The 15261-nt window shown below is 42.2% G+C and overlaps 2 protein-coding genes across 5 annotated transcripts in view; one reads left to right on the top strand and one right to left on the bottom strand.

Annotated features, from left to right (window-relative positions):
• GPALPP1 (GPALPP motifs containing 1) overlaps positions 1–7988 on the bottom strand; it is a 33936-nt gene extending 25948 nt beyond the window's left edge. For 3 of the 4 annotated variants that reach the window (XM_070380271.1, XM_070380269.1, XM_070380270.1), the window contains exons 1-2: positions 7781–7980; positions 695–827 (exon numbers count right to left, since the gene is read on the bottom strand). In XM_070380271.1, coding sequence (XP_070236372.1) covers positions 695–827; positions 7781–7868 — 221 coding nt within the window. In that variant the 5' untranslated portion in view covers positions 7869–7980. Of the gene's footprint in view, positions 1–694; positions 828–7780 lie in introns of all 4 variants that reach the window. The other variant, XM_014478330.2, reaches the window with a different exon arrangement.
• A 52-nt stretch (positions 7989–8040) lies between these two features.
• Positions 8041–15261, top strand: part of NUFIP1 (nuclear FMR1 interacting protein 1) — a 38984-nt gene continuing 31763 nt past the window's right edge. Inside the window, exons 1-5 of the mRNA XM_005896133.3 lie at positions 8041–8493; positions 9494–9576; positions 11172–11270; positions 11854–11916; positions 12569–12645. Of these exons, the coding sequence (XP_005896195.2) occupies positions 8091–8493; positions 9494–9576; positions 11172–11270; positions 11854–11916; positions 12569–12645 (725 nt within the window). The 5' untranslated portion in view covers positions 8041–8090. The remainder of the gene's footprint in view (positions 8494–9493; positions 9577–11171; positions 11271–11853; positions 11917–12568; positions 12646–15261) is intronic.

Below are 15261 nucleotides of genomic sequence, written 5' to 3'. Positions count from 1 at the left end.
TAAATTCACTTTTGTAAGGGTTGCTATTTTTGTCCCTTAGTCATTAAAATGCATTAAAAAAAAACCCTTGCTATCCAATAATAAAGATTTGATTTCTTATCTACATGGGCCACTGGTGAGGAAGGCTAGGTCAGAGGGAATTCTTCATTTACTTAAACAAAAAGCACACACTGCACACATAAATTTTAAAAGAAGATGTATGGTTTATTCAGAATATTTAATCACTTCAATAATACCTTATGGAAAAATCCTTTATATAAGATGTTTATTGAAATTCTAGATATCTCCGGAGCTATATACTACTAAGATACATTTTTCTATAAAAGGTATAGTTCATGAGGAAATGAAATATGAAGTGATTTTTTCTTGTGCTGTATAAATGCAGGTTATGATAGCTCCTTGAGAAAATAAAGTGTTAGTCGCTCAGTCGTGTCTGACTCTTTTCGACTCCATGGACGGTAGCCCACCAGGCTCCTCTGTTCATGGGATTCTCCAGGCAAGAATACCGGAATGGGTTGCCATTTCCTTCTCCAGGGTATGTTCCCGACCCTGGGATTGAACCTGGGCCTCCTGTACTGCAGGCAGATTCTTAACCATCTGAGCCACAAGGGAAGCCCCTTACCAGCTATCTACTCTAACCAATAAGTACCAGATTTGGAGCTTGGTTTACCATTTAATGTAAAAACGGACTGACCGTGCCGGTGGACCAGTGTCGTCTTCTTCAGATTCTTGATTTCCTTCTTCGGACAAAGAACTACTGTCCTCGTCGCTGTCTGATGATTCTGAACTACTGCTTTTATAATTAGGAGGCAGAGCCGGTCCTGCAACTGTAAAAGATGTCTTGTGTTTGTCATAAGTAGTCACAACTGTTTCAGTGAATCTCTTAGCTCAGGGGTCGTCAACCTTCAGGATGGAATGTCTGATGATCTGGGGTGGGGTACATGTAATAATAATAAAGTGCAGAATAAATGCAATGTGCTTGAAATCACTCCAAGATCACCCCCTACCCCATCTGTGGAGAAACTGTCTTCCCCAAAACGGGTCCCTGGTGCCAGAAAGGCTGCGGACTGCTGCCTGAGCTGCCATTTCACACTTTACTTTCTGAAATTCACAGCACTGGCGGGCTGTCATTTATTACGGACTTTAATCTCCTTTGCTCTTGTTCTGCGTATAGCAGTTTAGTCTTTCCAACTCCAGGAAGGCAGAGATCATGTCTTATACAGCGTTAACTACGAGAGTCACAAAACTTTAAAACCTGAACTTACAGCAACAGCATGTAATTTCCCTGATATCTTACATTTTTTGCATTGGTTGTAATTTTGGTTGGTGCAACTGCCAAATGGTTTCATGTTTTTTTTTTTTAACTAACAGACAGCATATGGTAGATAATACATCACAGAGCTAACCAAACAACAAATCTGCCATTTCATACTTTAATACGTTAAAAATAAAAATTCTTCATTCTGGTTTCTGACTAAGAATCACCACTTTAAAAAATATCTTTACTAGCATTATCATACTTCTCAGTTAGTTTTCTGTTCAAGATGATTTCCAAGCAGAGATAAGGGCAGACACACTCTATCTTTCCTGACAGAGACTCAGAGAGGAGAATGAAGCTGCACTGGGGTGGGGATGCTGAGGGAGGGATAATGGTCTTCTGGGCCCACTAACTGAGCCACTGCTCTTACTTTATGGCTCAGCAAAAATTATTATTGCATGACGTTACCCAACATAAAATTGTCTCTGTCGATTCTGAGCAGTGATGCCAAAACTCTACTGCTGTAGTTCTCAAGCCTGGATGTTTAATAAATTCACCAAAATATTTTTTTTAAAAAGAGATTCCTGGGCACTTGCCCCAGAGATTTTGACTCAGTTGGCCTGGCGGAAGACTTGGAAATATGATTTTCCAAAAAGCTTTCCAGGTATGTTATTCACTCAATATTAACAAAAACTTAAGAGAGACTTCTGTGCATTTACCTATTTAATTCTGCCAACAACCTTATTAGGACAGTAGTATGAATTCTATCTTGCAGACAAGGAAACTGAGGTAAAGAGACAGTGTCTCGTCCAATTTTACACAACTAAACAGAGGAGTTCTGATATGACCCTCCTAACCACTACACCAAACAACATTCAACAAAGGGTCAATGTTCAACAAATATTTATTGAGTAAATACTTCTAGAGACATAACTTAGAAAATAAATTAAAAAGCTGACTGTGAACATGTGGGAGGGCAATTTTAAAGACAGAGGTCAGGGAAGGACCCCCTCAGAAGACATTTGTACGGAGACTTAAATGATGACAGTGGCCATGGAACAATCTGAGGGGAGAACAATCTGGGGGAATCACTGCTGCGAAGGTCCTATGGAAAGAACAAGCCTGAAGTGCTTGAGGGACAAAAAGGCCTGTGTAGCTAAAGCAAAGTAAGCAAAGTGACAAGACAGAACCTGAGAGTATAAAGGTGTTAGTTACACTGCACGCTTTGGGGTCAGACTCTAGCCATCAATTCCAGCTCAGCTGCTTATTAGCTGTGTGATTTGAATGTTATTTAACCTTCCCATGCCACGCCCTCCCTTTTTTTCTTTTAAATAAGATTGACTGATTTTTGGCTGTGCTGCGCTGCATGTGAGATCTCAGTTTTCCCACCCAGGATTGAACTTGTGCCCCCAGCGGTGGGAAGTATGGAGTCTTAACCGCTGGACTGCCAGGGAAGTCCCTATCTTAACAAATTGGATGTTTTCCAACTTGTTCCATTTTCTTCTATATATCACTAAATAAAGGAAGGACTTTTAGAAAAAAAAAAAAAAGCTAAACTTGTAACACAGCATGCCTAGCAAAGATCAAGCAGCAAAAGGCAGAAAACATTAAGAATTAAGGGACAGAACTCGTGTCTCCCACTGCTGTTTAAGATTGCAGAACAGTTAATGTCTTAGTATGTAAATGTTCCTCAACCATAAATGGAGATTACATATGACTTCTGATTGTGATGAATAATGCCTTTACTGATTTCTGGTTTATCTCTGTATGTAGTACTAATCCCAGAGAAAGCACCTTTTAGAATATAGCAAGAAGGGGAGAACACCACCTTCCACAAATAATCCTTTCTTCAAAATTCTAGGGGGTCATAGTTTAACATGAAAGAGATTAAAGTTAAAAGTTACAGTGAAGTCGCTTAGTTGTGTCTGAACTCTGTGTGACCCTGCGGACTGTAGCCTACCAGGCTCCTCCATCCACGGGATTTTCCAGGCAAGAGTCCTGGAGTGGGCTGCCATTTCCTTCTCCAGGGGGTCTTCCTGCCCCAGGGATCGAACCCAGGTCCCCCCCACTGCAGGCAGACACTTTACAGTCTGAGCCACAGGGGAATCCCTTGAAAGAGATTAAGAGATTACATTTCATTCCCATGATTGGTTCTTTCCATCTTCTTGTTTCTAAATATTAAGGAGGGAAGTTTTTTTCTTTTTTCCTTAATTTTTTTTCTCTTTTGCTCCTTTCTTTTCTTATATATGGGTGTTATCAATGTAATTTGTCGATTTGGCTAATTTTGGGTTGGTTCCAATCAAGATGAGGTTTTAATACTCTTTTGTAAAGTTCAAATGATTAAAAGGTTAAATGGGTTAAACATGTGCTGTATTATAACTAAGGGATAAATCTGCCTTGAATTTTTAAAGAAACACGTGGGATATATGTTTAAAGATGGGAATAAACAGATGAAGACAAAACTCCTCTGAGAAGAATGTAAGGCCTTATTTTTTTTTAAAATGATGCCAGGAAAAAGTAACATTCAGAATATAATTATTTATTTTCCCTTTGGGTTGTGTCAAAATAAATAATTATTACACAATAAAATAATACTAAGAAATGGTAATATCTAAAAAAAAGAATATTGAAAACATAAGTTGGTACAATATAAGCCCCATTACAGATTTTCTAATAAAACTGAGGATATGCCTGGCTTCACTTTTTTATAGGTATCATTCTTCAGAACCATAGAACGTGTCTCAAAATACTGTTTTAGGTGCCTGTAATGAACAATTCCATCTTACACCTAGAGCAGTGATGCATGTGATGAAGGCAGCTCTCCCACTGCAGTGGTAATTTTACCAATAGATTACAACTTCCGTAAGAATACAGATTATGCCTTACATATTCCATTATGTTCCCCTTGTAATATATATCAGACAGAATTATGCAGACACAAAAAGAAGTACTCAGTATACAGCACATCAAACCTCTTTACAGATCAGCGATTGATTATAACAGGAAACACGGACTGTGAACCCCAATTAAGCAAAATGTTATTCCCTCTAAAGCAATTCCATTCTTCTCACTAGTACATTTATACTACAAAAGAATTATATTATGTTTTCAATTTCAACAATAAAAATTTAGGGACTTGCCTAGTGGTCCCAAGCTTAAGACTGCACCTTCCGATGAAGGGGGTTCAATCCCTGGTAAGGGAGCGAAGATCCCATGTGCCTCTCAGCCAAAAAACCAAAACATAAAACAGAAGCTATACTGTAATAAATCCAATGAAGACTTAAAAAAATTCGTGGAAATTTGTTTTCTCTTTTGTTTCATACACACTTTCACAATAATCTTGATTTTGCCTGTTGATGAACAAAGTCTAAAATATTTACCGTCTGGTCCAGGAAAAGCTTGTTGATCCTGTGACAGGCTTAAGTCACGGAAATATCAAGAAGGAGCATCCAAGTGTCTTTTGATGGGAGTAGGTAGTGACATCAGAGAAAGCTGCCTAGAAAGAGCGATGGGTGGGCTGAGGTCAAAGGACGAGACTGAGTTAGCTGGGGAAAGGGAGTGTGGGTTGGGGCAAACGTGGTCCACGCAGAGGGAAAAGCACCCACAATGCACTGCAAGCCGAAGGGTCTGACGCATCCAGAAATGTGCTCAGAGTGGCTGGAGCCAAGAGAGGAGAGAAGGCGGGATCATGGAAGTGGGAGTGGGGTAGGGGATGCTGCTGTGAGGTCAAGCAAGGTCAGGACTGAAAAGAGTGCCTTGAATTTAGCAACAAGTTCCTGAGAAGGACTTCCTGAGTGGTTCAGTGGTTAAGAATCTGCCTGCCGATGCAGGGGACCTGGGTTCAATCTCTGGTCTGGGAAGACCCCACATGCCACCGAGTAACTAAGCCTGTTCACCAGAGCTACTGAGCCCGTACTCTAGAGGCCATGAACCACAACGACTGAGTCCATGTGCAGCAACTACTGAAGTCATGTACCCTAGAGCCGGTGCTCAACAATGAGAGAAGCCACCGCAGTGAGAAGCCCATGCACCGCAACTAGAGTAGGCCCGGCTTGTCACAACTAGAGAAAGCCTGCAAGCTGCAATGACGACCCAGTGCATCCAAAAATAAATAAATAAACAGAAAAAGCTATTTAAAAAAAAGGTGCTGAGAGACAACTGGTGGATTGTCTATTTTCACAGTGAAATTGGTGAGAGCAGTCTCAGTGGACTGGGAAGAACAGAAGCCAGGATGCAGTGGGTTAAGAAGAAAATGGTGAAGGTCCAGAGTTGGTCAGAGAGACAGCAGCAGCTACAGGGGGATGTGGAGTAGTCTTCATGAAGATGGGAACAATCTGAACGTTCCAGTTAAATGTCAAAGGCAAAGAACCTCCAGGAGAAGTGAGGGAAGGGGTTTTGAGTAAAAATGGAATGATTAGCCTTGGAAGGAGGTAGTTCCCCTCTTCCACTACAATCAAAGAGAAGCTGAAAGAGCCAGGCAGAGATGCAGGAGAGTTTTTAGGCATAGTACCAGAAAAGTGAGGAAGTTTTTTAAAGATGGTATCTACTTTTTCTGTGATGGAGAGAGAGGCTAAAGAAGAAAGAGTAGGCTTTAAAAAGTTAAAGTTGATCACTGGGGCGGAGAGCTGTGTGGGAAAACATCACAGGATGGCAGGGCAGAGCTGAGGACCCAGCCAGGGAGGAGGTTATGGTTTGCAGCAGCATTACCCTGTGGAGGGGTGAGGTTTCATTTAGCAGCATGTGGAAGCCCGGGTGTGGTTCCCTAGAGGTGAACATCTGGACTGAGCCAGGGTGGAAGTTTTGTCAGATGGATTTACAGAATTACTGGATGGGAAAAGGCAGTGGAAGACACTGACAAGAGAAGGGACGAATGGATGGACCACAGAGGCTAAGTTAAGCAGGGACAGAAACAGTAAAAGGAAGAAGGCCCATCAGGACTGAGGCAGAGAGGCTCAATGAGACTAAAACCAAAAAACAAAAAACAATGTGATGAGAGTAACTAAGCATATTAAAAAGCAGAGATATCACTTTGCTGACAAAGGTCTGTACAGTCAAAGCTATGGTTCTTCCAGTAGCCATTTGTGGACTAAGAGCTGGACCATAAAAAGCCTGAGCACTGAAAAACTGATGCTTTCGAACCGCAGTGCTGGAGAAGACTCTTAAGAGTCCCGCAGACAGCAAGGTGATCAAACCAGTTAATTCTAAAGGAAATCAACCCTGAATATTCACTGGAAGGATCGATGCTGAAGCTGAAGCTCCAATCCTTTGGCCACCTGATGCAAAGAGCTGACTCACTGGAAAAGACCCTGAAGCTGGGAAAGATTGAAGGCAAAAGAAAAGGGCGGTAGAGAATGAGATGGTTAGATAGAATCACTGACTCAATGGACATGAATTTGAGCAAACTCTGGGAGATAGCAGAGGACAGGGGAGCCTGGCATGCTGCAGTCCATGGGGTTGCAAAGAGTCGGACACAACTTAGCGACTGAACAATGAGAGTAACCAAGGAAGAATGATGTATGAACGAGGGCTGAGAATGAGACTGAATTTTTCAGAGATGTGGAAGATCCCTGGTGGTCCAGTGGTTAGCACTCCGAATCCGTGGTCTCACTGTGGAGGGCCTGGGTTCAATTCCTGGTCGTGGAAATAAGATCCCACAAGCTACGAGGTGCCTTCCTCCCTCTCCTCAAAAGTTTTCAGGAATGGAATAAGGCCCAGTGTGTGACTGCAAATGTAGCTGAGATGAGTGGTATGAAGGTCAGTGAAGATGAAGAGAATAAAGTCAGAGTAAGAAAGGCTCAGGTTCCACTCAGCTTCCACAAAGCAGTATCTGGATTTTGGGACTTGTCTCAAGAAAACATCTGCACCCAGTTTTAAAACATGATCTCAGGGGACATTTCTCAACATTCAGTTTTCCAGAGTAGTCAAATAAAATTAATCTGGTCCATCTCAAACCTTAACCCCACTTTTCTTCAATCATCGTTGAAGGGAACTTTCCTTGCTAAAATAAACACCTAACTTTTTTTTTTTTTAACACCTAACTTTTTAAAAACCATAGCGAAAACAAGATCTGGAAAGAAACCTCTAGGTGGAAACATGGCCTCTGGGTTGTCAAGAGTGCAAATTAGATTCAGGAATAGGAGGGTTATTCTTTCAGCTTTACTGTTTTCTAACTTTGGTCAGCCCCAGGCTACACATTAGAAAAAACACGAAAGGAGATGGATGCTCAGGGAAGGATCTGAGAATCTTTTTTTTTTTTTTTTGGCAAATACGAGGTACCAGTTATGTGTTAAGACTAGAAGACTACTGAGTAATGGGTGGAGACAGCTATATCAACACGTTGTTTCGAAAGTGTATTAAATACCTGTTGTATTTAAGTAGGGAAAACAAACAAACAAACAAACACAAACCCCCAAAGGTAGAGAGGGGGCGTGACAGTTTGGAAAGGCTTCGCTGAGCTGACGTTGAAGTTAGGGCCAAAGGATGAGGGAGGGCCTGGCGGGCGGGTAAGTCGCCGCCGCTTACCGGGGCTGGAGTCCCGCTCCTCGTCCTCCGCCGACCCGCCGGCCTTGAAGCCGGGCGGCAGGGCCGGCCCAATCAGATCCCTCGCCATCCGCGGGGTCAGACACTGCACACGCACACAAGTGTCTCCAAGCCGAGTCAGAACTCCACGACGGGCAGCCAGCGAGCTGCCGAACGCGAGGGAAACTCTTCCGGCGCCGGCCGATGACATATCAGCTTGTGATTGGCTGATCCTTGCTATTGGCGATAACGGAAGTGACGCCTAAGGCTTGCTGCGCACTCGCACGCAGGGTTGACTACCAGGCGGGTGGCGATGGGCGAGCTGGCTGGTGGTGCCGTTCCTCCCGCCGCGTGGTTCCCAGCTCCCGAGCTGACCCCCACGCTGGGGCCTCTACGTGACCGAGCCTCGCGACCGAACAACTGGATGCTGTGGGCGATGCCGCCGCCGCCGCCTTCGTCGCTTCCCGCAGCAGGGTCCGAGCCTGCCTTAGAGGCACAGCCCCACGAGGACGCCCGCACTTTCCCCGGGGCACCTCCCCCCTTCGACGCCCACATTCTTCCCGGGGCGCAGCCCCCCTTTGACGCCCAGTCCCCCCTCGATTCTCAGCCTCAACCCAATGGCCAGCCTTCCTGGAATTTCCAGGCTTCAGCGTCACGGTACTGGACACAGTCTCCTGGTGGTTTTCCTTGGCATCAGCAGCCCCACAGCACTCCAGGTAGGTTGTTAACGCCTCTCCGTACCACCCCTTATCTTTCTTTTCCATCCCTACTTCCTCCTCCTTTTCCACCCTTGTTCCCCTCTTCTCTTCTGATACTGCCTTGCACTCTTGGAGTCCGGTCATTAATGTCTCACAGTTTGTTCCACAGTTAGGTTTTCCTGACTTGTTCATTTAGTTCAGCAATTATTTGGTGAATTCCAACTATGAATCAGGACGTAAGGGTACAGCAGTGAGCAAAACATTCAGAAATCCTTATCTTAGGCCTTGACATCGCCTGGTGTAAGATGACAGAGACAATAAACAAAATAAAGCAGTGCGTATTAGAAGGCAGTAAGTGCTGTGGAGAGAGAAAGCAGAGTCACAAGCAGTGCAGAGTTAAATTTCAGTGTCAGTCATGAGTAAGGTGACATTGGAGCAGAGACTTAAGGGAGGTGAGGGATCAGTTGTTGTTTGGTAGCTAAGTCATGTCTGACTCTTTGCAGCGTCATGGACTGTAGCCCACCAGGCTCATCTGTCCATGGGATTTCCCAGGCGTGAATACTGGACTGGGTTGCCGTTTCCTTCTCCAGGGGATCCCGACACAGGGATGGAACCCGAGTCTCTTGCAGTGCATATGTCTGGGGGTTAGCCATGCAGGCAGAGGGACTTGTGAGTGCAGAGCCTTGAGGCAGGAACTGTGTGAATCACTATTCTTCCTAGAAAGGGTGAAAGTGAAAGTCGCTCAGTGGTGTCGGACTCTTTATGACCTCATGGATTGTAGCCTGACAGGGTCCTCTGTCCCTGGAATTCTCCAGGCGAGAATTCTGGAGTTGGTTGCCATTCCCTTCGCCAGGGGATCTTCCTGACCCAGGGATCGAACCTGGGTCTCCTGCATTGCAGGAGGATTCTAGAAATGGTGACTGCCACTGTTTTAACTCAAGTATTTATGACGTGCTCTAGCAAAATATTAAATAATCGTATAGTTTTTAACATTTATGAATCTCTTTTTGTTTTCCAGTTAAACATACTTATTTTCCACGAAAGCATGATGCAAGGGTCAATGACTTCAGCGTCTCTCCCAGAAGAAAACAGAAAAAAAAGGTAGTTTTAAAGATGTTCTTAAATGTGACACTTTGGTCCCTATGTCACTGCTTCATATCTCATCTTTCATAACTGTTTCTGTTTTGCCTTCATCATTGACACACCATAGCTTTGCTGTGAAAGTATCTTTAAGGGTCTTGGCTGTAAGTAAAAACTCAAGCAAAATCTTCTTGTGAAAAAGTGGAGAAATTGTACAAAAGAAAACAGTCAATCCATTTACATATAGTATTAGGAGTAATATGGGGAATTATGGTTACAGATAAATGTAAATGTGATTGAACTTCAATGAAGTAAAAAATATATGCTGCTGCTGCTGCTGCTAAGTCGCTTCAGTCGTGTCCGGCTCTGTGTGACCCCATAGACGGCAGCCCACTAGGCTCCTCTGTCCCTGGGATTCTCCAGGCAAGAACACTGGAGTGGGTTGCCATCTCCTTCTCCAATGCATGAAAGTGAAAAGTGAAAGTGAAGTCACTCAGTCGTGCCCGACTCCACTAGCAGCTTGGGAGGGGAAGGATGAAATGAAAAGTTTTTGTGTATTTTCAACCCTTGATTATATTCAGAAACTGAGCCTTAAAATAGACTTCCTTTATTCTGATGTAGCTTAACAATCTGGTCTTTTGACTTTTAAGATGTATAAATAATGTCATTATAATAAATTGAATAAGATCCATATCATGAAATTACTACCCTTCATTTTGGTATCAAAACTGTGTTGCTGATATTTACAAAATACTGTGAATATGTAATATATTTAATAACATAATCTCAACATTGAACAATGGGAGTTTACTTCCTATATAGTCTTATCATTGTAATAATCTTTTTTGTTTTATGTTTAAACATAAAAATAGTAAATTGGGAATAAGAAAATAACTAATATTTGCCTAGTTATTTTTTCTCATTTAGTAGTTTTATATATACACACACACATTGTTTTATTTATCCTAAAGGAAGAAATGCTGTTTTTACCCTGAATGTTTATTTTTAGGTTATTTGGACATATACTCTACTGCATTTTAATTACCAATTTGAAATCTATTCATGGTTTATATTAACTCTGTTCAGATTTAAATTTTTTTTTTTGGCCATGCCTTCTGGCATGTGGGATCTTAGTTCCCTGTGTGCCTGCTCAGTCACTCAGTCATGTCTGACTCTTTGTCACCCCATGGACTGTAGCCCACCAGGCACCTCTGTCCATGGGATTTCCTAGGCAAAAAACAAGGAGTGGGTTGCCATTTCCTCCTCCTGTGGATGTTCCTGACTCAGGGATCAAACCTTCATCTCTTGCCTCTCCTGTATTGTCAGGCAGATTCTCTACCACTAAGCCACCTGGGTAGCCCTGAACAGGCATCAGACCTTGCCCACTGCATTGGAAGCACAGAATCTTAACTGCTGGACCTCCAGGGAAGTCTTAAAATTTTTATTAACAAACCAGGCTTTTTCTCATGAATGTGTTAAACAGAATCACCCCTTCATTAGAAATATATTCAGAAGTTTCTTCCACTAAGAGTGTGTGAAAAATCAAAACCTGCATATTTTTACTGCTGATTGAGTTCTCACCCAAAGCCTAATGCCTCTTTCATTTTTATTTGCAGAAAAGAAAGGAACCCGTTTTTCACTATTTTTGTGATACCTGTGATCGTGGTTTTAAAAATCAAGAGAAGTATGATACACACATGTCCGAACATACAAAAGTAGGTTTCTTGGTTATCCTGATTTTATTTCACAAAATGGGTATATTTGGTAGAAATTCTGAGCTTTCTTCCTGTAAAAGTTTAGAGTTATCATAGAAATGTTGTTTGAAGACAAGTTGAGACAGTAGCCCTGGGATTTGCAGTTTGAGGGTGGGAGGCCTCCACTTCAGGAGTTGGTGAGATGGCAGCAGAAGAGAAGGGGGGTCTGGCAGCTGTTGAGAAGTAAAAAAGCTAGAAGTTCTTGGTTGGGTAAGTGCTCTTCAGTTTGTAGGAGTCACGCTCAACTTTAGGAAATAAGAACATTTTACAACATTGCTGATGTCCTGCGTTCACTCAAATGGAGAAGTGAGTGCTATGTATTATTGTACTATATACTTTTAGAGCGCAACTTGGTTTTGGAGTGAGTTTTGTCTTGCTGTTGACTGAACTGAATTGAACTGATTGTTGTACGTATTCATGGATAACACCACATAGACAGGATACTAGGTAATAATGCCAGAATATGTCTGTATGTATAGTAGAAGGGTACATTTTTTATGGGAAATGTTGAATTGAGTCTTTTTTTTTAAAAAACTCCTTACAGTGCCCTGAGGTAGATTGCTCTTTTAGTGCACATGAGAAGATTGTCCAGTTCCATTGGAGGAATGTAAGTTGTTTTTCTTTTTGATACACGCTCTTTTTACTTCGTTGATCTGTTATCTTCATAGCACTTTATCTACATAGCCTAATAATAAGCAACATTCATGAGCCTTTGTACTTGATAAGGCATTTTTATCATCCATTATTCAGTTTTGTCCTCAGCATCCACTGTGGACTAGATAAGCCTTGGCCCTGTTTCACAGATTTATAAAATGATTTGCCCAGGGCCTCAGAACTTATTCTTGCACTTGGGTTTCTTAGCTGCAAATTCTTTGCTTGTTTTACTAAACTGTGCTGTTTCAGATTGTTCTGTGTACTCATCATTTCTCTAGCTAACTCCCTCAATTATAGTCGGTCAGTCATATGAATATCTAATATTACTCAAGAAATTGATGACATTTGCTTTATAACCAAGATTATATCATGGCTTGCTTTTCTTTTTAATCAGTAGCACTAAAGACATGAAAAAAATTACTCTCTTTTCTTTAAAGGAAAAGTCATAATAAGGATGGATAAAACCTGCTTGCTTAGTTTTAAAATTGTCTCTGCTAGTAAATGTATTGTTAGGTACAGCGTCTTCATTATCCCCTGTAGTTCTTGAGATCTAGTCAAAAGCATACAGTATGCTTCCTGATATTCAGCAGGCCTTTTCCCCTCAGATGCATGCTCCTGGTATGAAGAAAATCAAGTTAGACACTCCAGAGGAGATTGCAAGATGGAGGGAAGAAAGAAGAAAGTGAGTAAAGAGTTCAGAACTTGTGCAGCATCTTTCTTTTACCCTGGCAGGGCTGAGGACTTCAAAATAAAGACCATCTGGCCCTAAGGAACAATTTGAAAAAGGAAATTTGGTCTTTTATAACATTGCAGATGTTCAGCTCAAAATGGCCAGTCCTAACTTTTGTTGTTGTTCTTTAGAATTGGCTTACAGTGACTTTGAGAGTATTGTTACTTGATGTATGATAATCATACAATTTTTATTATTGTAGTTTTGATTCATTGCATTCCCTTATAATCTTGCTGCTAGGGAATGGAACTGTCAACTGTATTATATGAGGCTATTATTAAATGTAGCTTTTGGTAGACCTAATAGGAACTCTTGATGAATAACTGATGTCATAATGGGAGTTTGCTCTTTGAGGGGGGCCACTATGTGCCCCCTCAGTTTGATGTTCAATACAAGGCAGTGATGGGTGGTGCTATGTTAAAAAAAAAAAGCATAATATTTTGCTATGTTTATTGTTTTTATTGTTTTTTAAAAAGTTGTTGAATGCTTGCAGTATGCTAGGCAGAGGGAGTATAGTGACAGGATAATCCAAGTGCCTGTCCTTACCTATAAAAAGACAGGGGACTTCCCTGGCAGTCCAGTAGTTAAGACTCCACGATCCCAATGCAGGCGTCATGGGTTCAATCCCTGGTTGGCGAACTAAGATCTGGCATGCCACATGGCATGGCCTAAAAAAAAAAAAAAAAAAAAGGCAAAGACAAGAAATGTTTTCCTGTAATTAAAGTCTAAGAAATTTGAGCCTACCATGATGACCTGTAGTTTTATACTTACCAGGGAGGAAAGCATAGTAGATATCTAATCAGAAATGGCAACCCATTCCAGTATTCTTGCCTGGAGAATCCCATGGACAGAGGAGACTGGCGGGCTGTGGTTTATGGGGTCGCAAAGGGCTGGACATGACTGAAGTGACTTAACCACCAACTCCAACTGGAATCTACCAGTGAAAAATCCCACGAAGACGCTATTATGTTGTTTTCTCAGGAAGGACCAGGATACCTAATCCTGAAGCACAAGACCAAATCAGAACTATTAGGGGATGATCAGCTGCACTTTTAGGTCAATAGCTGTTTTTCTGGAATTAAAAAATGAGAGCTTGAGATAGAAGGTTGTTGTTTACTGCTGTTTAGTTGCTAAGTCATGTGCAACTCTTTTGTGACCCCGTGGACTGTAGCCTGCCAGGCTCCTCTGTCTGTGGGATTCTCCAGGCAAGAATACTGGAATGAGTTGCCATTTCCTTCTCCAGGGATCTTCCCAACCCAGGGATCAAACCTGCGTCTCCTGCATCCCCTGCACTCTTTACCACCGAGCCACCAGGGAAGCCCTAGTTAGGAAGAGTTATTCTCAAAGGTCAAAATACTTAAAAACTTTTGACCAGCTGATTAAGCTTGTTCTTAGTTCAGCTTTAAGTTTTCAACTTAAATCCACTGTACGTATGCATACATAGTGCTATGTCAGGTGTTACACTCTTATGTGAAAAAGTGAGTTACTGCCCTTTAAAGCTTTACAGGCAATTCTGAGGAAAACCAGCAAAAAGATTTAGAACTAACTGAGAACAAATAGCTTTCAGTAAATGCGTGTATAGATATCAGTTATTAATATTGTACACAGAGTTGGATGAGTCTGGACAACTAGAGGAAGTAAACCTGGATCCATCCAGTCAGCATGGACTCAATGGATTTAATAGAATTTCAAGAGCATTTTTGGCCAACAAATGTAAGAACCTTGGCCACCAGGAGTAGGATGTACTAAAATGCTTTTTTCCTCATTATCTCCTGGCAGAATCTTATTTACCTTGTAAGACTTGCTTATGTGTCACTTCATTTGTCATTCTCTTCTTACTCTTCATTTCCTCTTAGCTCAGTGCTGTTGGAGCACCAGTCTGTAATGAGATAAGGAGCTAGTACCAGAATGTAAATCTATACTTTACTCCCTTGATTGAGAAAGTCTTGGTAAGAAGAGGTAGTCAGCTAACCTAAGTATTTTGCTTAGGGGCATAGTTGATTTATACCCTGACCTAGGTGTATGGCTAGACTGCCAGTCCATGGACCCACCTACCGTTAAGTATTGTTCACTACTTTCTGTATGAATACATAGCTCATTAATAGAAACAAAACAGCATTTTTTTGCATTATAAGTGGCCCTAGTCTTCAGTCAGTTCAGTTCAGTCGCTCAGTCGTGTCCGACTCTTTGCGACCCCATGAATCGCAGCACGCCAGGCCTCCCTGTCCGTCACCAACTCCCGGAGTTCACTCAGACTCACATCCATCAAGTCAGTGATGCCATCCAGCCATCTCATCCTCTGTCGTCCCCTTCTCCTCCTGCCCCCAACCCCTCCCAGCATCAGAGTCTTTTCCAGTGAGTCAACTCTTCGCATGAGGTGGCCAAAGTACTGGAGTTTCAGCTTTAGCATCATTCCTTCCAAAGAAATCCCAGGGCTGATCTCCTTCAGAATGGACTGGTTGGATCTCCTTGCAGTCCAAGGGACTCTCAAGAGTCTTCTCCAACACCACAGTTCCAAAGCATCAATTCTTCGGCACTCAGCTTTCTTCACAGTCCAACTCTCACATC

Source organism: Bos mutus, chromosome 12, assembly GCF_027580195.1.
Source record: "Bos mutus isolate GX-2022 chromosome 12, NWIPB_WYAK_1.1, whole genome shotgun sequence".
NCBI lineage: Eukaryota > Metazoa > Chordata > Mammalia > Artiodactyla > Bovidae > Bos > Bos mutus.
This window is presented reverse-complemented; position numbering and strand designations above follow the sequence as displayed.